This window comes from Pelmatolapia mariae, linkage group LG2, assembly GCF_036321145.2.
Source record: "Pelmatolapia mariae isolate MD_Pm_ZW linkage group LG2, Pm_UMD_F_2, whole genome shotgun sequence".
NCBI lineage: Eukaryota > Metazoa > Chordata > Actinopteri > Cichliformes > Cichlidae > Pelmatolapia > Pelmatolapia mariae.
Window position 1 is genome coordinate 5,265,706 of NC_086228.1, and position 24,951 is coordinate 5,290,656.

Genomic DNA, 24,951 nt, shown 5'->3' on the forward strand with positions numbered 1-24,951 from the left:
CATTCAGTGGAGGTGGACACACTTAGACTCACAACATTGCTAACAAGTAATAAGTGACGGAAGTAAACAGAGGGATGGAGGGCGAATAAAAGGAGTGACTCACGGTAAGCACCTTTATCAGAGCTGGACGTAAGCACGATGATAGCTGTAACAGCTTAACGCCCTCTTACAAGCTCACATCACAAATGACAGCTTGCAGGGTGTTGTCCCAGGCTGCCAGCTGAGGGAAATGAGAACCGGCTTGGTGCAAAGTCCACTTTGTATACGCACACTCGCGCAGTTGTAAATGTCAAAAAGTCGGAGACACAAAGGTGCCACTTTCAGCTTCTAAGAATAATCGTTACCATGTTGTTCAGGTAAACTGTCAGTTGTTGGTATAAAACTTTACAATCTGGCCTTCATAATTTGACTTTTATTACAAATACATTTCTTGCAGTTTAAAGAAGCTAAAAGAAATAAAAAGACACCTAAAATTTTTAAAGCCAAAACTCTTTCACAGATCACTTTTTGAGGTTTTTTTGGAAACACGAATCACACCAGAGTAACCTTTATCGTAACCTCTGAGGACAGCGCAGGGATTACAGTAATTTGAGCGTTAACGAGAAAAGGATGGTACTCAGAGTAGAAAAACAGGTTTTAAGGTGCTTTTAAGTCAGCGATGATCACTGACATAACAGGGAGTGTTGTAGTGACAACAGCATAAAAGGAAGCAGAGGCCCTGATGGACAGGTTATTCCCTTTTAAAAACAAACCTTTATTAAAACTACACTAAAATTCTTTTTTTTTTTTAAAAAATCATGTATCATGTAAATAAACAAAAAAAAAGAGAATAGAAAAAAAAAAACACAAAAAAAAACCACAGACATTCACTATATTTTTGCCATCACTGAGACTGAGTAGAAATAAAGTGGAAACTAGAGACTGTAAAGTAAACAATGATAAATGCTGCACCAATTCTGAAACAAGCAGGAGAAACTGAAAAGCTTTCAGTGGCACAAAGAGAGCTGGTGATGATCCTGTACGGTTTAACAGTAAGCCAAAAAGGCACACAGGTAGAATACTGGAGATAAAAACGACAGACCACGCTGCATGACACAAAATGCTATTTGTACACACTACGCTTTAGATTTCGTCCCGTCCTATGCACGTTTTATGAACCCTGACAATACTTCCTTCAAATGAGGACCAAAAATCATCTAAATTGGTCTCCTAATTTAACAACACATCTGGCTGAGATGATCCTGTTTTGATCCCATTTACCCCCTGAATTATATCATTTCCTATCCCCATGATTTAAAAATGTTCCTTTGATTGAATATATGTGGATATTTATTACTATTCATTCTAAAAATACCAGCTGCAACCTTTAAAAAAAGAAATACAGGATGAATCCCTGGCACACTCAGTAACAAAAGATATCGTCTGCTCTCCTTTCCCCTCCTGACACTGAAGACGGAGGAAGCCGACATGTGATAGTCAGCATTCTCACGTCACTGGAGCAGAAGGAGCCCGAGAGGATCTTTAATAAAACAGACGCATCCCTGCAGCCTGGTAGTTAAATCAAGTGCCCGAGACTCTTATATGGGTAAGGTGATACAATCTCCTGAAGGAGGTCGTTTCGGGCTGGATTTAGCTAACAGGCTAGCAACTTTGCACTTATAAATAAGATGTGAGGAGGGGTGGGAAGCGGTCATCATGACATTTTGCCAATCTGTATCTTCTTCCAAGCCTCAGAAGCAGTGAAAATACAGGAGTCGATGATCCCCGCGACTGTGAAAGTCCCTCCGACGATGGCACAAATCTACAAAAAAAGAAAGAAAATGAAAAAAACGATCCTGTCAGGCTTCATATTACAGAGCTTTGATGTCTTCTTCTTACATCTCAATATCAGCTGGGCCTAATCCTATTTATCAAAACAATGCTCTGCGCCGACACCTCGGAATTTATTGGAATCCAACAAAAAGCCCTGCTGCAGGCTGACTCACAATCCTGAGCCGTGACTCATGATCACATTAAAAACACAGTCATCTCCTACCCATGCCTTAAGTCATGATAAACCTAAACAACACACAAGACGAATAATGGTGTAGCTCATCAGGCAGGCTGCCAACTCAAGGCTGACCGCATTATCAGTCAACAGGAAACTTTCTGATGAGGTGCTACAGGCTACGCCAAAATTCCAACGATGACAAGGGGAGTCGAGTAAGACAAAGGGAGTTCAGCGAGTTAGGAAATGGTCATTAAGTTTCATACCAACAACATGAAAGCTTCATTCAGAAGATGGTTAGACTTTGGTTAGCACAAAAACTAGAAAACGGAGGGAACGGCTAGCCAGGCTTTGATCAGAGATCAACCCAGCAGCTTTATTCTTAACCATGTTAGCAAACATTTCAACGGCTTATTTTCTATCTGTTACTGGGCAGTGAGGATGTTCAATCACAAAGCTGAGATATTTAGCTAAAATGCATGAATGTTAAACATAACTGAAGGGAAGTGCAGAACTTCTCTCCATGTATATGTTTTCTGTTTAGGATCAATGAACCATGAAGCTGTTGCTTTTTGTGATCTACAACACCACTGGCTGAAATCTAGGCCCAGACCATGGCAGTACTTCCACCGTGTTTTACAGATGGCTGTCGACACTGTTTTACCACTCCCCTGACCAAAAAATGATTTTCAGTCGATGTTCTGTGTAATTTGCCATACCTCAACTTTTTCTCCTCATTTCCCTTCCTTAAGAACGGCTTCTTGACCGCCACCCTTACACTGAGGTCAAATTTTAATTCAACTTTAGTGAACAGCAGATGAATCAACTGAAGGGCCAGATGTATCTCTCAGGTCAGTTTCTTCAGAACATGCCTTTCAGAAGCCTGACACGTCTTCTGTTGTCCTCTATTTCTACAGTTTTCTCATTTTTTTTAAGTCTCCAGCTCTTTGGGAATCACTTTGTTGTTGCACAAATCCTATTTTATGCCCACCAAACTGTTATCTTTGGCATTTTTCATAGACTTAACTAAAGAAACTGGAATAAAGGTGCTTTTGTGATAAAAACAAAGTGCCTAAAGATACAATTTAAAATGTGTTATTTGCCGAGTTGTCTGTTATGTGTAAACACAACACTAGTCACTGAGTCAGGTGCCTTTTCTATCCTTGAATGATTCATAGGTGGCATAACAAACAAACAGAAAAGGTCACGTACACGACTGAAAATGAGTGAAAAAGCAGCCAAAGTCCAAATACAAACTGTGAAAGACTTTCAGAAAAGCTGGAAAATTATTACTTAAGACCTATAAAAATAATACAAGAATATCTGGCTCCTTGTAAGCAAAATATAAGGAAATAAGGTGTGGTTCAAGACTTTTGCACAGGATAGTAAAAAGTTGGTCTTTGGACTTGAACTTGAAAGACCTGTAATTCAAATAAAAGCGGCTTCTGTAAACAGCCTTGGGGGGCTTTGTGTTTACTCACTGTTGTGATGAAGCGGTAGAGGGGCTGTCTCCGCTCCGTGTACTTCACTGTGATCGGACTGAGATCGTACCTGAACCATATCGCTGGGATAATTCTTCCTGTGTGGCTGTAAGCAACATATTCCTGTGTGTGGGAAAGAAAAAAAAAAGATTACAAGTGAGGAACTTAATCCCATTACGTTTATAAAATAAATCAGCACATATTCTTATCTACAGCGGTGGCAGTGGTGTTTGTGAGTCACTACAGAATCAGTTTCGGAATAAGTCACTCCACAGTCATAAATGATTCATTAAAAATGAATCTCAGCTGAATATTATTCCAATGAAGCAACCTCGAGGAGGCTACAATGTAAATTGAATTATTGTTACGAGCTGACATGGTTATCAGGCGGCGGATATAACTCCATTTCTCCAAAATCAGTGCTGCAGTAACTGCCCAACACAATAATGTTGACCATATTAAACACATTTAACAATGCAGAAGAATGTCGCAGTCCAAACTCGGATGCGGGCCTCAGCTGGACCACTATTTATGCTTTGGAAATTAGGTTTTGGAAATATTTTGCTCAGGGCCTTATTGTCCCTTCTTCACAGCTGACCTGCAGTGTTATTATTCCACACTCCAATCCCAGCTGTCTTCCTACACAGTTCTAGGAAGTGTTTTTTCTTTTTTTCCTTTATGGTTTGTTGACATCTTGAGAGTTTTTCCAGTCACTAGGATTGAGCTTTCACTTTCAGATGAGTGCAATGTTAACACGAGCTATACGTGCTCCGGCCGTATGCTGACATGGACGCGCTGCCTCTGTGATGAGAAAAGGTCATCAGCTAATGAGTGCATGGATGCGGTACCTTATTGGCTACTGTGTACTGATAGGAGAACCTCTGTCTGCCTGAGAGGTCTTCATACACTGTTGGTACAATCTTCAATATGTAGTCATGTGAAGCAAGAGCTGCAAGAGACATAACATTAATTAAATAAGACAAACAAAGCATCTTCAGTATTCAAGATGAATGCTGTCTTTGTAAAACAAGTTCCCATGTAGTTCTGTCCAGTGAGTGTCTTGTGACATTACATCATCCTACGCTACATTGCCAAAAGTATTCACTCACCTACCAACCATTGAATTCAGGTGTTCCAATCACTCCCACAGTCATAGGTGTATAAAATCAATCATCTATAATGTTCTACAAACATATTTTTAAAAATCGGTCGCTCAGTGAATTCAAGTGTGGTACCTTGATAGGATGTTGCCTTTGCAATAAGTCCAGTCGTGAAATTCCCTCACTACTAAATAGTCCACAGTCAGCTGTTAGTGGTATTATAACAAAGCGGAAGTCATAAGCAATCAGCCATGAAGCGCCTTGTAAGGTCGCCAACTTTCTGCAGAGTCAATCGCTACAAACCCCCAAACTTCATGTGGACTTCAGATTAGCTCAACAGCAGTGTGTAGGGAGCTTCATAGAATGGGTTTGCATGGCAAAGAAACCACATGAAAGTCTTACATCACCAAGCTCAATGCAAAGCATTGGATGCAGTAATGTAAAGCACGTCACCACTGGACTCTAGAGCAGTGAGGACTTGTTCTCTGGAGTGATGACAATCTGATGGACGAGTATGGGTTTGGTGGTTGCCAGGAAAACAGTACTTGTCTGACAGCACTGTTCCAAGCGTAAACTCTGATAAAGAGGGGATTATGGCTCGGGGTTGTTTTTGAGTAGTTGGGCTCGGCCCCTTAAGTTCTATTAAGAACTAAGGGCCCCTTCCTGTTCCAATAAGACTGCGTACCAGTGTGCAAAACAAGGTCCATAAAGAAATGGATGAGCAAGTTTGATGTGGAAGAACTTGACTGGCCTGCACGGAGTCCTGAACTCAATCTAACAGAACAGGATGAATTAAGAGCGGAGACTGCGAGCCAGGCCTTCTTGTCAAACATCCGTGTCTGACATCACAAATGTGCTTCTGGTCAAAAACTCCCATAAACACACTTCTAAATAGAGCAGGGCGATATGACCAAAAATATTTATCACGATATACATTTGAAAATTAGCGATAACGATATAACTGACGATATAATTGACACTAGACAAAATACTTTACAACTCCACAAATTTATTCGTGCAAAAAAAAAAAAATCAACGTATTTCCACTTAAACAAGCAGCTGTTTTTTTATGTGCATTAACGTTATATAAAAATTTAACAGTGCAAATGCAAAATCCTTGCTGACAGTTTAACCAAAAGGCATTTCCAGTGGAAATTGGCCGACATATCCTCAGCATAACCATGTATAATATCCACAAAACTTAAAAAGAGGTTATACACACACACAATACGGTAATATTATGTTGAAGCACAGTGCGTATCACTCCGCGAGGCCCCTGCCTACGATAGCCGTAATGCCTATCAAGCGGTGCGGGTTCGTAGCTTAGCAAAGTCGTACTAAAACATTTTCCAGCGCTGTGTACCACATAAAATCGTTTCGAGGTCAGTAAACACAACCAGAATTCATACATAAGGCACACGGGATTATAAGGGACACTGTCGATTTTCAGAAAAATCAAATGATTGATTTTAAGTGTGCCGTATTTTCCAAAAAACATGGTAATAACGACGGCCCGCTAGCATGCGCTACCAAAAATAGTGCTTTGTTGTGTATCTGACGGATGAAAGCTAAACCAGTGCCAGACCACTGAAGTTGCAGCATTTTTACAAACCAATTCTGGTTCATCCGTTTCATTCACCGATCCGCTTTCGCCCTTCTCATTCTCTGTCGCCGGTACGCTTTTTCCGCTATTTGCGTATGAAAACAAAGGCACTGAGCATGCACGTTTTACCCATATTCTATCGCGATATTTCATTTTCTTATCATTGCCCGACATTATACCGGTATTACCGTGAATGGTATGATATGGCCCAGCCCTACTTCTAAACTTTGTGGAAAGACTTCCCAGAAGATTTAAAGCTGTAAACGGTGGGGCAGCATATAAAACCCGATGGATTAAGAACAGGATGACACTCAACTTCATATGTGTGTGAAGGCAGACAAGGGAATACTTCTGGCAATATGGTGTACGTAAGCACTGTCATAAGTTGGTCATAATTATTACATTTGCTGTCTAGATACATACGGTTAGATGACATCTTGTCTGCCCCTCCTAAAGCATTAAAGGCTCCTTGGACTTTCTGTACCTGTGTGACAATGAAGAGAGAAAAGATCTGTGTTCATATTGTAGATATTCTTCTCCACTTTCTCCATCTTAAAAAAAAAAAGGCTCCCCACCTGGAGCTTTTCTCCAAAGGCAAGCTTGTGGATGGTGTGGGTCATGTCAGGGTTTTGAGGCTGTGCTGTGGCACTATGTGTCGACACGTGGAAGTTTCCCGGTACCTGAACACAAACAAACACATTGAGGTGGGTTTGTGCCTAACACCACAAGCACCTGCAAGACATTTAGTTAGCTAATGAGGGAGCCTGAATGCGTTTGGTTGGAAACTAAATGTTCCTTGCCTCCCAACCGTGCGTGTTTTACATATTTCCAACTACTCCCCCAAGCATGAGTGTCAATTGTTCAACTGCAGGGTTAATCACTGTAAATGTAGTGGAAAGACTGACGTACAAGATGCAGACGTGAGACAAACACAGCTTCATGGAGCCTAGATTATACGGATAGGTGTAACTAAATCCAAGCGCACCCTCAATTTAGCATAACTCAATTTAGACCCAAGAGGTTGGTGGGGCCAATCTCCATTTTTAACTCGAGTCCAACTCAAATATACAAGCTGACATTCAATCCAAGCTTGCTTGTCAGTAAAATACAAATATCAGCCCAAGCCAGTCCATCACAGTTTAAATACTGGGCACAGAAAAGCAGAGTTTTGCAATTTCCTGAAGGGAAGCAGTAGTATAAGCGATTCACACAGCATGTATGGATTAGGCTTCTCGCACTCTCAGATGAGGTCTTACTTTGTTGATGGTGAACTCTCCCTCAAAGCGACAACCATCACCCTGGTTGAGGGGAATCTTCATGGAGTTCTCTATGTGACCGACCTCGTGGCGTCCCATCTCATCTTGGATGTCCAAACCGACCACTGAAAGCAAAGAAACACAAACTCAGACGAGTGCTAGGACGATCGGCCAATAAATCGTTTAGTTAAACAATAGAAAGGAATCAACAAAAAAAACTATTGACAGTTTTTCTGGAACTTATTTGTTTTAGTGATTACTTTAATCTCTAAGATATCCGGAAAACAGTGACGAACTCAAGTGATTTTTTAACTCTATAACAAATATTTGCCTATTTTATTGATGAGTTTCGGCAACAATCCGCCATTTGGGACCATCACCACCTTCTGGTTAAATATGAGCAGCTGTTTGTTGTTGCTGTTTTCTTTATTTTATTTTGAAAAACCAAACAAGCACTTTTTTATTCAAAACGAAAAAGAGAATATCTGATTATCACTGCACAAAGTGATCCACAGCATAAACACACAATCAGACCATTTACGATACCCAATCACCCCCGTCTCCCCGTGTCGGTGTTTTTCCATCTAGACTTCACCCCTTTCTTTTAGGCTGCGGTGGCACACATTGGCAGTGGCCTATTTTCAGAGCCTGCCTGCATTTTATGTCACCCACGAGTGCACAGAGAGAGAGAGGGATGTCTGCTTGATCTGTGCTAAAAACCTCCACATGCCGTCTGTCTGACCTTTGACATTCAAGACGGGATTCTCCCCCCTCTCCATCTCTATCCAGATCTCAAAATACAGTGCATAAATATAAGTGACGTGTGTGTGTGTGTGTATGCGCCAGTGAGAGATGGTTGTTTCTCCTTTTTAAGACATTTCGAACTGGAAGCAGGTTGATAGAAAGTGGAGGTTAGTATAAGGTTATTTACACGCGGATGTGCTTTTCCATGAAGTCACAAATCAAGGCGGGGCAACCGGTAAAGGTCACCGAAGAGAGATGATGTTTAACTCTGGAGCAGCAGAGCAGATAAACGCTAAAACCAGGGGATGGAAATGTCAGGTTTTCCATGATGAAAGAGCCTCTTCCTTGAAGTAAATTTGCAGCGGATGACAACCTCTTTGGAAAATTGACTTGTGTAGAATATTAACTCGTGAGGAGAGGAACATTTCTGCTCATTACGTGCAGCTGCACTGTGTGGTCAAACCGACGTGTTTGAGCTGGTATTTAAATGGGACCCAAACTTGGGGGGGGAAGGGAAAGGGCTTCAATTTTGCAAATAAACAAAACGACCTATACATACAATCATCAAGAGCTTTCATTAGTAACGGCAGGGGGACGGCCTTTGTTTAGGCATGCCATGAGTGAGTGAGCTCGTCTGAACACATGGCCAGCAGCTGTGTGTCTGCGTGCCAAAGCCTCTATCGCACAAATCTGGACTTAATTTTCACACAAGCAAGTTATAAGCTTTTCCATTTTTGGATATCACCAGAGCTGAATCGATGTGTGAGTTTTCTGCGCTGTCCCGAGACCTGCCGGTGTGTTTGTGCAAGTGATTTGTCATTTGGCATAGTTTTAGAGGAGGGGCTGGGGGAGGGTATGAGGAGCACAAAAGTGACCTGGCACCCTTCAACCGCACGTTCCAGACATCTGAGCGCAGGGTACGAGCCAATAGAGGCGACTTAATGTGAAACACAGATCATAGCTGTGTGGCAGCACGAGATTCAACAGGAGATACATGGCAGAGGATGCTCTCGTCTTATCTACGAGCATGCCAGACCAAAACTGCCAATGCAGTATTGTGAAATGTTCTAAAGCATGCCTCATTTCTTTACATTTTGCTAGGAAAATGGAAAATAGATGCAGCAGGTTACTGAAACATATATGGAAATACAGTATTATATGGCAAAAACAGTTCTAATGAGGTGGGAAGTCAATATTTAGAAAGGCCCCCATTCATTTACACAGCCTGAACTCTCTTAGACACATCGTCTAATAGTTCTCTTTTTTGGATGTTTCTACCTTTTGTTCTGTTCTCTGTCAAAATGATCCCACACTGCTTCAAGAATGCTGAGGTCCAGGCTCTGTGGTGGGCAATCCTTGACCGAAGCTGTTTCATTGTGTTTTTTTCTATCCACCTACACCTTTACTGCACCGACAGTGTGTTTGGGATCACTGTCATGCTGAAATATAAAGCTGTTGCCAATCAACACTTTCCAGATGATACTGTATAGTAAATCAAAATCTTATGAGACTTTTCTGCATTTATAATTCCATCAATTTTCACAATCTCCTCAAAATAATTCAAATTTGGATTCATCGCTCTATAAGAATCGTTGCCATAGATTTTCAGTCCAATTCTTGTGTAATTTGGTATACCTCAGGCTTTTCTCCCTCTTTCTTATCATTAACAATGGCTTCTTGAGAGCACACCCTTCCACCGAGCCCATTGAAGTTTCAGTGAAGAGTAAATGGATCAACTGAAGGTCCAGACGCATCCTGTGTCAGGTCTTTGATGCTGATTAACCGCTATTTTTAAAGTTAAAAATTTAAGTTTCTCTTATGCGCGGACACAAAACTGATTTTTCCCTTGAATTGTTGAATTGTGCCTTTTTTATACTTGAATGATTCATAGGTCAGTGCTAAGTGGTTTAAAAAAAAAAATCATATGAACTAATAAAGAACTGAGGGCTCGCTCAAGACATTTGCACATCACTGTAGTTTTGAGAGTCTGCTTCTTTATCTAAGGGATAGTTTATCATTTGCTAATATGACATGTTAAATGACAGGGCACACAGTAAGCATGAGTCAGATAAAGGGGAAAACAAACTCTTAAAAGAGGCCTTACACAGTGCGGAAGAGAAAAAACAGAAACAGAAGATGTAATGCAAAGAAATAGATATTTGTATATATGTATATACTCACAATCACAGTGTAAGTTTGGCAAACTGATGTTTAAACTCACTTCTATCTTCCCACCACTGTCTTTATCGGGATCATCCACATACAGTTCATTTACACTGCAATGGATGGAAAAAGAAAAAAAAAGGTTAGAGATGGTTAGAACAGAAAATGAACTTTTAATAAAAAAAAATGTGGTATTTTCATTAGAAAAAGACACTTTTCTCCCTCGACGTCACGCCATTGTGCGCCACTTTAATAGTAGGGGACTCATCTTCCGCCAAATTGCAAGGAGAGAGCATTTGTGTATCTCTGCCGGTGTAATTTCCTTTCTGTCACACCCTTACCAAGTCATCGCTTATTACACATTGCCAAGAGGCTGACGCATGCACAAAGCCAATTTCCTGTCACAAATTTGACTCCATTCATTGGTTATAACACTGGCTGGGCAGAATACATCATAATGAGGGCATTGACATTCATAATTAAGTCCCTGTTTGTGCCTGCGTGGTAACCAGGGAACTCTGCGTTTCAGCCGGAGGATATTACAGACGAGCGGCAGTACCTACATTTCAGTGGCTATGAATCCCGTCAGCTCAGACAGGAAGAGGAAGAGTATGAAGACACAGCAGAGGATGGAAACTGTGGGCAAAGAGGAAGAAAGTCAGAATGAAGACATTGTTCAAGCCTAGGTCACTGGTGATGTCTCATATATCACTTCTTTCACATAGAAGTTACACAAGCTTTACACAGAATGATGCAAGTCAAATGATCTGGACTGACCGGGTCTTAAGGAACGGCTGACCTAAGCTATTGGTATTAATGAAATCACAGCAGCTAAAAAAATAAATCCCTAAATAGCAGTTTTACTGACAGTGTTAGCCCTGCCATTATGTTGTTTTTTTCTTTCTTTTAAAGAACCTCCTACAGTAATTACACATTAAATACCAGCACAGCAGGCGGCCATTACAGCATTTCTTCTTTGAGAGAGGTGATCTCATGCTATGCCTTAGTAAGCCCTACAAACAACATTTTAGGCTTCCTTAAACTCACACACTGACAGTCACCCAGACCAAAAATGGCTTCCACAAAAGAGGCAGAGCAGAAACCAAAGTAGGAAAAATTAACCTTAACTGTTCAGTGTCTTTGTGCCGACATAAAGCCTAAGCTTAAAAACACACTAAAGGAGAAGCAGCCAGGTCGTCCGCTTCCCTCCATGTGCCAAACTAATCAGCCGAAGAGTCAAATAAAAGAGTGGCCATGTGTTTACTAAGATAAATATGGAAGGAACTGATCTGTGTCTGCGCAACTGTGGTCTATCTGGTATGGTGAGAGCCTCGGTTAGAAAGCTCTCGCTCAGCAGGTGAGGCATGTTTACGTGGCAACTGTCTCCTAGGTTCGCACAGTCACGTGACCTTGTGGTTTAGCAGGGCGTCACAGGCGGACCTGCGGCTAGAGGAAGCTTTACATAAGGTAATATTTAACCAACAAACAAGGGAGTGTCACTGTGACACATAGATTACGAATTCAGGTTCATTAAAAAACTTGTACAGTAAGTTTTCCCTGCCTTCAAAGGATGCAACATAGGACGACGATTACTAAAGATGAGTGATTTTAAATAGTCTCACAATGGAAATACTGACACCCCGAAATGATTTACAAAGACATGACATGACTGTCTTCTATTTACGCTCCAGCTTATCCGGACAGCTCGGACATTCTTTGGACTGTGACACAAAGGAATCGGCTACAATAACACCATGAATCAGTCACTGACATTTGAAACTAGCCCTATTTATGCAATCAGATGTGGCTTTTTTGTAACATCTTTGTTCCTTCTAAGGCTCATTTTCCCCCACATAGCACAGGCAAATTTGATTTATTATTATTTTTTTCTCCACACCAGCCTGGGCAAAAAAACCCCACACAAATACTAAGAGAGAAAAATCTGACAAACAAGAGACTGATACATTAAATCCAAAACATGAGCAGTTCCAGAAACCACAGTGGCCAAACAGAGCTTTTGTTTAGGGTAAACTGAGCCCTGCAGAATGTGCCCTGGGGCAACAAAAGCAGATGAGGGTCAAATATTTGGCCTTTTGTGAAAAGGCAGGCTCTGATTCTTTTTTGCCACCGTGGCCTGAATGTTATTCGGCCTGCTGTGGATGAAGCATTAACAGGTTTCTAATATCCCAATCTAACCAGTGGCGTCATCCCTAGACAGCGGATGGAGACAGGAAGGGAGTTAACTGAGTGCAGGAAAAACTTATATCCATTTCCTCTTGGGTGGAAGCGCTGGTGTATAACTTTAGTAACTTCTTTCTGCTGTCCATTCAGAAAATTATTTTTCTCTGCCTTAAAAGGGTCCAATACTGAAATGGCACTTCAGTTTATCCACTGTGTCATGAGTTTTGTTGACAGTTTTCCTACTATGTGTCTTTGTCAGCTGACTAATGAATAAGACTGCTGCCAAAAATGTGTCAACAGAGCTCTTGTCTTCTATCAAGCAGTGAATAATCAATATAGCCCCTGATTACACAATGACTTATTGATGACAAGTAGGAAAACTCATGACCTGACAGGAAAAAGCAGTCAGATTTCCACTGATGACTCCTGAGGTGCCAGTGACTATGAGACAGCATGATTATTAGCATTTTTGCCATACCAGATGTGCTAAAACAGGTACTGCTCTGAGCTGTTTGTTTTTTACATAAGAGCATACCTCTGTGCTGACAAAAGGGAAGTACTTGAATCACAATTACTTGTCATCTTTTTCCTAAACATCTGCCTCCCAGAGCAGGGACTGGCATCCAATTCTATTTACTTTTTATGTTCAAGCTGAAGAAGTAGGTTACAGACTGTGGAGCCCTGCTAGGACTCAAATGTCATTTTGAGTTAAGAATGAGGTGGTTTAAAGAAATCAGAGAAATCAAAATAAAGTACTGTGCAACAGTCTCGAGTCACCGTTCATTTCTTTGTATTTTAACTCCAAGGAGCCAGACTTTATTGTAAGAGAACAATAGTTCCTCAGGCTGTCTGAAGGTCTTTCTAAGCTTTTCACTGGACATTGGCTGCACATTTTTCACATATTTTCAGTCTACTTCTCGCACCCGACCGTTTAGAGAGAGGTACAACAGTGAGTGTCTCGTTAGAATTACTGCACCCACTTTCCATGCAAAATATAAAGCAATGTGTGGTGGATTCAGAGCTTTGTACAGTACTTTATGTTTAAAAAAAATACAAAGTCCATTATGCCTCCGAAAACAAACTTTGGATTAAAGTTTGTGTGTGTATGTGTGTGTGTTTTAACTAGCTGGTGTATTGTATGCTAGAGCTAGAATGTAATTAGCATTAGTGATGTGCGATACCACTGATTTCTTTTCCGATCCGATACCAAGTAATATTCAGGGTGGTATCGAGGATACTGATCCGATACCGATACTTTGTACAAGAACTTATTTTATTTATTGTATCTCAAATTATAGCCTCATTATGATTACAGGACATCAGATTACTTGTTCTTATCACTTAATAATGCAGAGTTCATCATATAAAAATAAAAAAACTGAAGTTGTGCGCTATTTGAACACCTTGCCTGTCTGCAGCACTAAAGGACTCCGTGAGAGACGTCTGTCTCGCCCTAGCAGCACCTGTCCCTGTCCTCCTCTTCAGTTCGTCTCAACATACGCTCGTCATATTCTGTGATATGATTTACTCTGAGGTGTTTGACAAGGTTAGTTATGTTGCTACAACCATACATGCCAACCCTCCCGATTTTTCCGGGAGAATCCCGAATTTCAGTGCCCCTCCCGAAAATCTCCCGGAGCCACCATTCTCCCGAATTTCCACCCGGACAACAAAACTGAAAAACCATATCGCAGAATTCATAGGGCTGCCCGGCCAATTCCAGTTTCCAACAATGGCGGCAGCTGCTTAGTTTTAATATTACTCTTATTTCTCTTTCTGGGTCGCAAAAAAACTTTTAACATATTTTCAGGTGAGAATGTAGCTGTGTAAACTTCAAATATCTGAGCCGATCGACGCATCGTTTTCAAACCCCCGCGGTCTTTCATTACTCGGGTTAAACATGATATATAAGTCACTTTGATGACTTAAAAATTTGATTGTTTGGCTTTTTCAGTGTTTTATTCGTGAATTCGTTTATTCGTTCGTGAGTAAATGGGTTTGGCTGAGATTAAAGTTATTAGATTAGATCAAATTAAATTTAACTTTATTAATCCCTCGGGAGGGTTCCTCCGGGGTTTTCACACAGCTGAATAAACGTCAAACAGAAAACTAATTAAACAAAGTGTAAGACGGTAGAGAGTTTACGCCAGCGCCCGGTTATATTTTAGATAGCAAGGAGCAGACGGAAGATTCCACCGAGGGAGCTCGTGACGTACTACCCGGCTTTCTTTAGACCGCGAAGGCCGGGTCCTCAGGTGGAAGCAGCCTCTGAATTTGGACACCCCCGGTGTTTCCGGGCCGGCCAATAATAACGGTGACATTTAACGTATTTTATCCGATAAATAAACACTGTAAAATGTATTTACCCCCCCAACAGCCCCTTTGAATGTCTTCCTAATTCTGAGGTCTCAAGGTTGGCAAGTATGGCCACAACGCCTCACTTTTTTGCCACATGTATCGCGAACCACGTCTCAGCTGTTTGTGGAGGTAAAATTCGTCCGCACAATTACGCTCAGCCATTGTTGTGAGTGCGCACGCCAAGGGGCTGCAAGACATTTATACAGCCGTATTTCGCACATGACTATGAAAGGCGGAAGAGGAAGTAGTTCCTTTGAATGTAGACAATCCGAATGTTATAGTTTCTTTCCACTGTGTTCCTGTTAATGATAAACTACAAATTTACCCTAAATTACTAAAATATCGATATTTTAATGTGAGAATCGATTCTAGAACATAAATGATTGGTATCGGAGGAATCGATATTTCAGGATCGATCCGCACATCACTAATTAGCATAAAGATGGGCTAGCTATAGATGAAAGTTATTTTTTATTTCTGGTTGATTAATGACAAGCAAATGTTCCTGTTAATATACTTGAATCAACTATTGCTAAAAAAGTGAATCACTAAACAGGTGAACTCAACCATTTGTTCGCTTGCTAGCCAAGAGGATAAATGATGCTAGGTTAGCCCTGCTTACACAGCTTAGCTTAAAAAAATAGTTTTTAGCAGCTCTGATATTCAACAATTAGCATGTTTCTACATTTTTTTTTATGTAAAGTTGAGCAAGTTCTTTTTATTATAGTGAACAAAAATAGTATGCTGTAGTTATACTTTGTTGCATACTTTTATTTCATTTGAGATGTCTATAATTGTGAGTCAACTATAAAATATAAAGTGCTGTGTTTATTTTGCAATACCTATTCTGAACTACTAAAATATTAATACTAAAGTTACTAAAAGCTACACTGAAATTAAAAACTGACATTTACACTGAAGTGAACTGATTGACTGTACTATGGAAATAAGCTGAGGCCTTTAGACTACGTCCACACTAGCCCAGATAGATTTGAAAACGGCGTTTTCGTCTGAAAACAATCCGCGTCCACACTAGTGTTTTCAGTCGTTTTCACAGAGTTGTGCGTCCACATTGAAACGGATAAAAACGCTTACGTTCCAGTACTGCACATGCATGAAGCGCAAGATGACTCGGCCTGCCTCATTTCTGTCAGCCGTTTATTTACTTTCCGGCTCTTTGAAACGTTGCGGCAAAAGGTCGAAGAAAAGCACAGAGTTTTTTAAATGGACTGACAATGAGGTGGAGTTGTTGCTGCGAGTAACACAAAAGTACAAAGTAGGAAAAGCAAGTGAGAATTAAATAATTTGAAGAAAAGCTATCGGGAGCATGTACAAACTGATATTAATCTTTAATAGGGCTGTCAAAATTGAGAGCAAAATACAAAAAAACAACTGCTGTATAATGCCCTCCGCTATCTTTGTTTAATTGGTCACATGACTGCATTTTTCACTGTCCACACTGCGACGCAAACGCACCGTCTTCAAATGTATTCGTTTTCGAGAGCGTTTTTCAGTGTGGACGGGAGGCCAAAACGGAGAGAAAACGAAAACGCATTAGTGTAGACGTAGTCAGCACAAAGAAAGCCCACACACACAAATCTAAGCACCAGCTGCTCTATGGCACAAACATTAACACATGCCATCTTATTTGTTCGAAATATAGTTTATCGCCTTTACACTTTAGTTTGTGTTAATTCTCACTCTAAGTCCTGCAGAGGCAGATTTTGCTACCAGCAGCCAGAGCAGTCAGAACTAGTGTTTTGGCTGATGTCAAACTACTGCAAGCAGCTGTACAGTCACGAAGGATGACCTTTTCAGTTAACTTTCACTGGAAAAAGTGATTACGTCTCACGTCTTATTTTGCCACATTTTGCATCTTCCATTTATAGAAGCGAGATTCAGGAATTCCTTTCACATATGTGGAACAAAATCCCCCCCCCCCTCAAAAAAAAAATGAAAACCTCAAAGTAGATGCTCATAACTTTAACCTGTGAGTGAAGGACTACTCACTGAAAGCTCCTGTGTATGTTGGCTGGGTGAGATCCTTTGGTACTTTCCTGTAGATATCAAATCTGAGGAGAGACAAAAAGAAATATATAGCAAATGTAAATATTATGTGCTGAAAAACGTTGCACATTCTGTACCCATCATGCTTTGCGATATTACAGAAGTGCGGTGGAATGTTAGCTTTGGACGTCCGCCATTATATATAACAGATCCAGACGGCCAACCACAACACATACAAACACACACACACGCACTTTTACAGGGTTACACCTCTTCCTTTGAATGTCTGCTCTGTAATTATGAACTGACCCCAACAAAGGTCTAACACTCCACACATACACAAAGCCAACAAAAACACACACAGAAACATAAACACAAGTTCACCGACAACTTTAAATCATATGCTTTCATCTTCTTGGCAGTAAGTGGATATAAGAACTGTTGATTTACTCTCGGTAAAATCCTCAGTTTAACATTTTTGGATATTTCTAAAAATACCTTTCTCAAACTGCTCGTAAATCAGCGTTTAAGAGATGGGAAGATCATTTCCACCTGACACAATCGACTCTGCTTGTGAAATACTGTTCTTGCCAATTTTGGGAGCTAGAAAAAGGAAGGAGAAAAAAATCTGCTACTCAACACCAAAACTATTTCGGTTCAGGACTTCTTGCGCTTGTCCTTTTTGGGCAGTGAAAAATCTTTTGGCTGACTGTGCAAACTCCACCCACACCCCGATACTCTCATCTCCCCATCCCGCACTCAACTCTCCTTAGCCGTCTCCTACCAAAACAATCACATCTGTCTACATTTCTTCCACTTAGAGCGTCCAGAAAAATAATCACAGCTAATGCAATGCAGGGCCGGGGAGGAAGTATGAGGGTGGGCTTCCTGTAATCCACCTCTGTTTCTTCTCTCGGTGTTGCATAACCTCCTGCTTTAACGCCTTTGTTTTAATGTGAAGCACTCCTAGATCCCAAAACTCTCATTCAGCATTCCTCTATGTGTATACATCAGGGCAACTTCAATACTAATGTAGATAGATAATGTGCACTGCCTTTCCTCACATGAAACAACCTGACAGGTGGAGCAAAATGATATACATCCCCACCATGTGAAGGCCTTGTAAGTCGAGTTCTAGTCTTTTCCACGTCTTTGGAGTTTATTCAAGTATTACTTACGCATTCCGCGGTGTAGATGGTATGAGTAGACTAAGGCTGAAGGCAGATTGTGGTCATAGTGGTATTATTTGGAACAGAGATGTTCGAGATATGTATTCAGCCACTGATAACAACGTAAAACAACTGAGCTCATTTTAGGAATATGCGAGTTGTGCAGTTTGTCAAGTTCAGCATTATGGAAGGAAAGGATCATTTTTAAATGATACATTTGAAATATATAACCTCTGTTTTTTAGAATTATTTTACAATTAAGGAAGTTCATCTGGAATATATTTGGATTATTCTTGTTTATACAAATACAGTTTTTTTTTCAGCTTAATTAGAGAAACAGTTCAGCTACATGCATTTTAAAAAATGTACCCTTTTCTATGCATTTTCACCTTCTGTACACATGTAAACTGAGCTTTTAAAATACTCCTTGTTGTCTTGAAGTGTCAAATGTGTGAGCCTTTACCGTCTTTTTTTTTTTAAAGTCAGGCTTCTGATTGGCTAGCATTTCCATACAAATAGTGTTTTATCACTACTTGTGTGCTCTTGACAATGCATGACATTAGTTCTTGTATTTTCATAAGGCCTGAGATAGTTTCCATAGCATTGCTTACGTGGACAGGATTTTTTTTTTTTTTTTTTTTTTTTTTTAAACAAAAGCTATAAATTCCCCTTATAAAAACTACATGTGTATCTGTGGATATAAATACTGGCTTAAATTCACTTTGTTACATATGTAGCACTTTGTACATATGTAGCATTTCTTTTCCTTTCTTGTTTCAAGGTGATAAGTAGTCTTTCCTGACTTCCTATGCATCAAAAGGTGTGTGTATGTATGTATGTGTGTATGTATGTATATATATATATATATATATATATATATATATATATATATATATATATATATATATATATATATATATATATATATATATATATATATATATATATATATATATATATATATATATATATATATATATACACACATACACAAATAAATAAAACTTTGTTTTTAACAGTTGAAGATGTTGAAAAAAAAAAAAAGAACAATATGACATCACTATCACTGCCCCACATACAATATTCGCTCAAGTATTTCGAATTACACATCATCTGATTTTAAAAAGTGACCCATGTAACCACACTATTCACTAGTTAAAAGCAATGACCTGCATGCAGACACACGCTTCCTCGCTCACATACGTCATTCTGCTTTGACATTAAAGTAAAAACATACTGTGATCATGTCATCCTACTGGAATAACACCGCTGTTTCACAAACAGTGTCCCGCACTTCAAACCAGGGGTAGGTAAATAAAGGTCTGATTTAAGATTATACCACAAAAGGACAATAATAGACAAGGCCACAACACACAACTTCCACTTGACATTAACCAAAATGAGTTGTGTTTACTGCCTCACAGCTAAACTATTTCCTTTAAAAAAAAAAAAGAGACTTATTGTAACATTTTAAAGCAGTCCTACAATATGTTCACTCTGAGGTGACAAGGGTTAATGAATTCATTAGTAAAATTAATATGTTCATTACACTAAACAACAGTTTAGGAGAAACTTCAGATACTAGTAAAGCTCACATTTCAACAAGTATTAAACAGTTAGCATAAATGTTAACCTGGCTGTCCCACACGTTAACATAAGCAGTTTAATGATTTGAAATTAGCTACACTAGCCGTTATTATCATCGTAGTGGCTAGCAGAAGTAATTACTGCCGGCTGACTGGATGGAATATTGAGTAGTGACAGAGCAGGTTGTGGACACATGGAAACACGTGGGTCGCCTGCTGTGCAGAGCAGCAGGGGAACCGTAGCTGAACTGAGTAGAGAGTCCAGAGTGTGGAGAACTAATCCGAGAACATAAAGAGTGGAATCCAGAGCAGAGCTGCAGGCTTTTCAACTTTTAAAGTAACTGGTTAAAAAGTTTCTTATTTCCTTGTATGCAGCTTCAAAATGTAGTCAGTAACTTTATTATAATAAAGCATAATTTATAAAGTTAAACCTTTTAAAGTCAGCAATTTAAAAAATATTTAAAAGATCTTGGAGTTATTTAAAATTAAAGAAAATATACTTTAAAGAAAAACATGACTATACACTTACTGAAGTGTAATTTAAAAAAAAGACTGACGTAAACTTTCAGTATATGTATTTTTAACCTGTGCGAAACTGTGGTTTTATCGAATTATCTCTACTCAGGACACCTCATGAATATTTATGATGAGGTTCAAGGGTTCACATCTCGGTGTACCACTTACATTCGTAATTTCCTGAATTACAGTCAACACATCTCCTTCCGTCACATCTCACTGCTCAGATGTTATGCGATTAGGGAGGACATGATGTACCAGCATCTAACTGTTAACACCATGACACGAAAGCACAAGCCTGCTTTTCAAGGGTCTTAAATAAATAAGCCGAATCTCGCAAATGACTCACGGTGAGTCAGTAGTTTGTTCCATGTATAGCCGAGTAAACCCACATTACAGACGATCAAGGTTCTTCTTTTCACACCTTACACCACAGAATATAAGCAATACTTCTCTCTTTACGTAGGTAACCCAACTGCTGTTACGATAAAGTCATTACTGCAATTATTGAAAAAGCAGGGAGAATCCATATTAAGCCTCTAAAGTGGCCATGCAATAAACACAGCAGATCATCAGGTTGGCTAACACAAAATGTCCTTGTGCCAATAAATGACATAATCTAAAGGACATTAAACTTGGGCATAAAAGCCTTTCGGTGATTCACTCGTTCCTTCAGTGACGCTGTTCGGTCATCCTGAATGAGATGATCCTCATTGTTGGAAGTTGGCATTTGTGAAGGAACTTTATTACTGTTGAAATGTCAATCTACAGCAGCTGAGAAAGATATGCATTTCTAGAAAAGACCAAACCCAGAAATTTACTACCACATATTAGAAGGGGAACACAAGACCGTATATGTGTACACCATCCTGCTGCTAGAAAAAACCCCTAGAACACCAACTGTACATTAATCCAGAGCTTAAAATAGTCCCTAACAAATAAACAAGTAACTCTTTGAGGAAAGCTGACTAACTTACTAACTGTCCAGCTGCCGCAATGATTTTTGTGTCTTTTTTTTTTAAAAGAAATGAAAATGTGTACATGCAATTAGGTTTTAAATTTTAAATTAGCACCTTATTATTTTTGCTCATTAGATTTATGAACATAAAGGCAGAAAAACACCAGCTTCGCACTTTAGCCTATTTGTTGTGCGCTTTGAAATAAATAACATGCACATTCTGGGAATACGTCCTACTTTTGTGGATGGTGCAATCTATGGTAGCCAAAAAGTGTTACACACCCTCACGCTGGTGACTAACCCTGCAGTATTTTTGAAAGGACAACACCTCGAAACAGTTACTCAAGCCTTTTCTAGCTGTTGCAATGCGGGTTTTGTATGATCGAGGCATCAAGCAAAGCATCCAACGATGAGAATCTGACCTCTTGTGACACACAGTTCATCAAGAGTGTTATAATTTTTTCTTCTGTAGTAAAATCATTCTGTCATCACAACACAGCTGTAATCTTTGGCAAAAGATGACAGACACTGATTTCCAGTTTGGCCATGCTGTTGATCATTTTCATCAATCTGTCCGATTTTTCTGCGTTAACATTCAGCACAGCTATACAGCTATCTGAAAACTGTGATTACTTGACATTAAATAGAGCCGGGAGGATTAGCTGAAACATTGTCACATATCAGCCTTGTTGGTTCCTATTGACCTATCAGCAAATGACATCACATTTACCAATGGAAGCTGTGGCTCAGGACCTGGGATGGGCAATTGATTTTTCCCAGGGTCCATGTGAGAAACTGTGACTGTTGCGCTAGTAAGCCGAACTCAATTCTGCTCAATATGAACTTTCTCTCTTTATAAACTGCTACCAGTAAGAATTAATGTTACAGTTAGGCCCTAAATGTGGCTCCCTGGTAAGATTAACTGCACCAGCTCTGCTCAAGAGACAGACCCGGTCATCTGCTATTCGGAAGGTCATGGTTGAAGTTGCAAAAACGTCCTTGGGCAAGGGAGTGAACCCCATACTCCTCCAGATAGCATAGAACAAAGCACTGTGTGAATGGGTGACTAAAGCTTGTAGTAAGGGGCGATCGTGGCCCAAGAGACTGGTGGTGGTCAGAGTGTCTGGCAGCCTCGCCTCTGTCAGTGCGCCCCAGGGCAGCTGTGGCTACAATGTAGCTTGCCATCACCAATGTGTGAATGTGTGTGTGAATGGGTGGATGACTGAATGTAGTGTAAAGCGCTTTGGGGTCCATAGGGACTAAGTAAAGCGCTATACAAATACAGGCCATTTACCATAAAGAGCACTTTGAGTGCTCGGTTAAAATAGAAAACTGCTTTTTAAGAACCAGTCCATACTCAAATATTGTGTTACATTAATTTTGTGTGTCAAAGATAGTGCTTTGAGAATTTTTTTTTTAAATTTAGATGGTAAGAAACCAACAGACAAACAACTAAAAGGCATTTGAATAAGCCCAAAATGTAACACTGCAATCCACAGGCAGGAAACATGAATATTATTAACAAGTACAAGTACTTTACAACTTAATTTGCTCTCAAAATAAAATACATAGAAGATATTTTGTTTTTGACTTTGCTAAATGTTTTTCTTCAATATAGCAATTGCTTTGTTAAAATACTGTTAGGAAATGACTTTTGTTGGGTCTGGTGAGCAACAGGATAACTGCAAAAATAATACATTACTTATTCAGAGCCTCTGAAGATATAGGTTTTGTATGTGTTTAATTAGCTTCCAGAACACGCTGCAGTTGAGTTTATCAGATGCCGTTTTAGACTCTGTATAAATGTGTGAAGATTCATCTCTGTGAACTTAACAGTTGTGACCGTGGATATGGCAGATTTCCATTCAAAATCTAAAGGCTGGCTAAAATGTGTTGTCACTAAATTTGTCTTGGCACTGGCAAACAGGATGAAGTGAGCACTATGCAAATGGCCAATGCAAACATCCTGTTTTTTATTCTAACTGGCCGTACTCTATTGATAGGTTTAACAGCCCTGTAGAGAAGGTGTAGCAAACAAGTTTAAGTTTGCCATTTAAGCTTGAATGGCTCTGCAATGGCTGTGTTCCGGTTTCACTGTTTATTGGTGGCTAATGACTGAATGTTTTGATATTTGTGTACTGAATGTGCTACACAGTTTCTTTTGTAAACCAAACCAACCCAGACCATCACCTCTGTTTAGACTGCCGCTGTGCTGATTGTAATCGGGCTCACGTCTTGCAAAGGTGGTCGAGGACATTTGCACATGCGCAAAAAAAGGAACCCACACAAAAACCCAAGCATCACTGCGGCGACTTAACGAAAAACCCGTGCATTAAAAAAATGTTTAAAAAAAAAAAACTGAGCTCGCTCATGTCAAACGCAACACATCACTGTGACAACTTTGGCTGCCTCAGTAGCATGTGATGGTGAGCCAACTGTTAATTCATCTAGAGCTCACAGACAGCAGACCATCACCACCACTTTCCCCTTCATATCCCGCCACAAAGAACCGGAAGCCCCCCGTACTCACCTCCTAACATCGAAAGTCATGGTGTTTGCACGTTGGACAGGGGCGTTAAAAAGGAGAAAACTACAAACAACAGGAGACCATACTATCTTCAACGCTACCGGTTGTTCATGGGTACCGGGCTGACGTCAGCTTAAGACGCTTTGCAGAAGCTGATTGGCTGAGAGGTACTTCCTGTTCACTACGATTCTTCTTCCTCCGAGTGGTGCAGCGGGCCGAAACATGAATGCCAAAACGTCGCGTTGTTTTTTAAATTAAGAAATGATTAAAAATTAAGATTAAGATTAACAAAAGATGAACTTATGCAATACGATCACATTTTTAAAAATAATTTTATTGACTGAAAATTATACAGTGTTTTTTTTTATTTATGTAGTAACGTGAATTTTAAGAGGAAAAGGAATTGTGAATTTTATGACAAAAATGGGCAATACAAACTGCTCAAAACTCAAATTTAATCCAGTGTTATCCATGTGTTATGCTTTTACTCTTATTTTTCGCTTTCTTTTTTATATGTGCAGCAAGAGATCAAAAGTATTTTAAAAATGTTACAAAAACAATATACTACTCCAAGTCTCATTCACCTACACATTTTAAAAGTAAATATTTAGCTGACATTCACATACACCCTCACTGCAGTGATGGATGAATTGTGGGTAACTCAGGGTTCAGCATCTTGCCCAAGAATACTTTGGTTCATTCTTTGATTTTCCCAATTGGTCTGCGCTGATACTTGTGTAGCACTTTTCTACTCATTTTCTTACAACATGCCTCAATATACAAATTCATACAAGCATTATGTCATCATGAGAACATAGCAAGCCAGGTATTAACCCACCAACCTTCTGATTAGTGGCCGACCAGCTCTACCACCTGTGCCAAATTGCCATAGAGGAAAAGGTTCTCCCCCTTTTTTTAAAAAAAATAATGCTAACAACTGTTTCTTACCAAGAAATGAAAATTTATAAATATAAAACTCTGCCACCTGAGTGGCTGTGGCTAAGGAGGACTCTATCAGAAGGTTGGTGGATGAATCCCTAGATTTTCAAAGTATCCTTATGAAATAATCCTTGGGCAAGATCCACAACACCAAGACCCCCCTAATGCATTTGTGTGTGTGTGTGTGTGTGTGTGTGTGTGTGTGTGTGTGTGTGTGTGTGTGTGTGTGTGTGTGTGTGTGTGAATGCTGAAACAAGAGCTGTATGAATGTATGTGATTTGGTGAGTGAGACTAGCAAGTGCTTGCAGCGCTAAACTTGAGTAGAAAAGTGCTTTAAAAGTACCAGTCCATAAATTATGAATAGACAATTACAATT

At 39.8% G+C, this 24,951-nt stretch overlaps 1 protein-coding gene across 1 annotated transcript; it reads right to left on the minus strand.

Moving 5' to 3' along the window:
* Positions 1-507: 507 nt before the first annotated feature.
* ergic1 (endoplasmic reticulum-golgi intermediate compartment 1) lies at positions 508-23,762 on the minus strand. The gene is made up of 10 exons (XM_063484346.1): positions 23,640-23,762; positions 16,884-16,945; positions 10,898-10,970; positions 10,353-10,447; positions 7,428-7,552; positions 6,747-6,851; positions 6,595-6,655; positions 4,317-4,417; positions 3,469-3,591; positions 508-1,801 (listed from the first exon to the last, which is right to left on the minus strand). Exons 1-10 carry the CDS (start codon positions 23,657-23,659, stop codon positions 1,694-1,696), a joined length of 873 nt encoding a protein of 290 aa, XP_063340416.1. The 5' UTR covers positions 23,660-23,762; the 3' UTR covers positions 508-1,693.
* Positions 23,763-24,951: the final 1,189 nt, after the last annotated feature.

Coding starts and splice junctions, on each gene's coding strand:
- ergic1 (XM_063484346.1), bottom strand. CDS start 23,659: ATGACTTTCGATGTTAGGAG. Junction 10,971..16,883: donor AACATACACAGGAGCTTTCA/GTGAGTAGTCCT, acceptor CTTTGCCCACAG/TTTCCATCCTCTGCTGTGTC. Junction 7,553..10,352: donor GCCAAACTTACACTGTGATT/GTGAGTATATAC, acceptor CTTTGCTTTCAG/TGGTCGGTTTGGACATCCAA.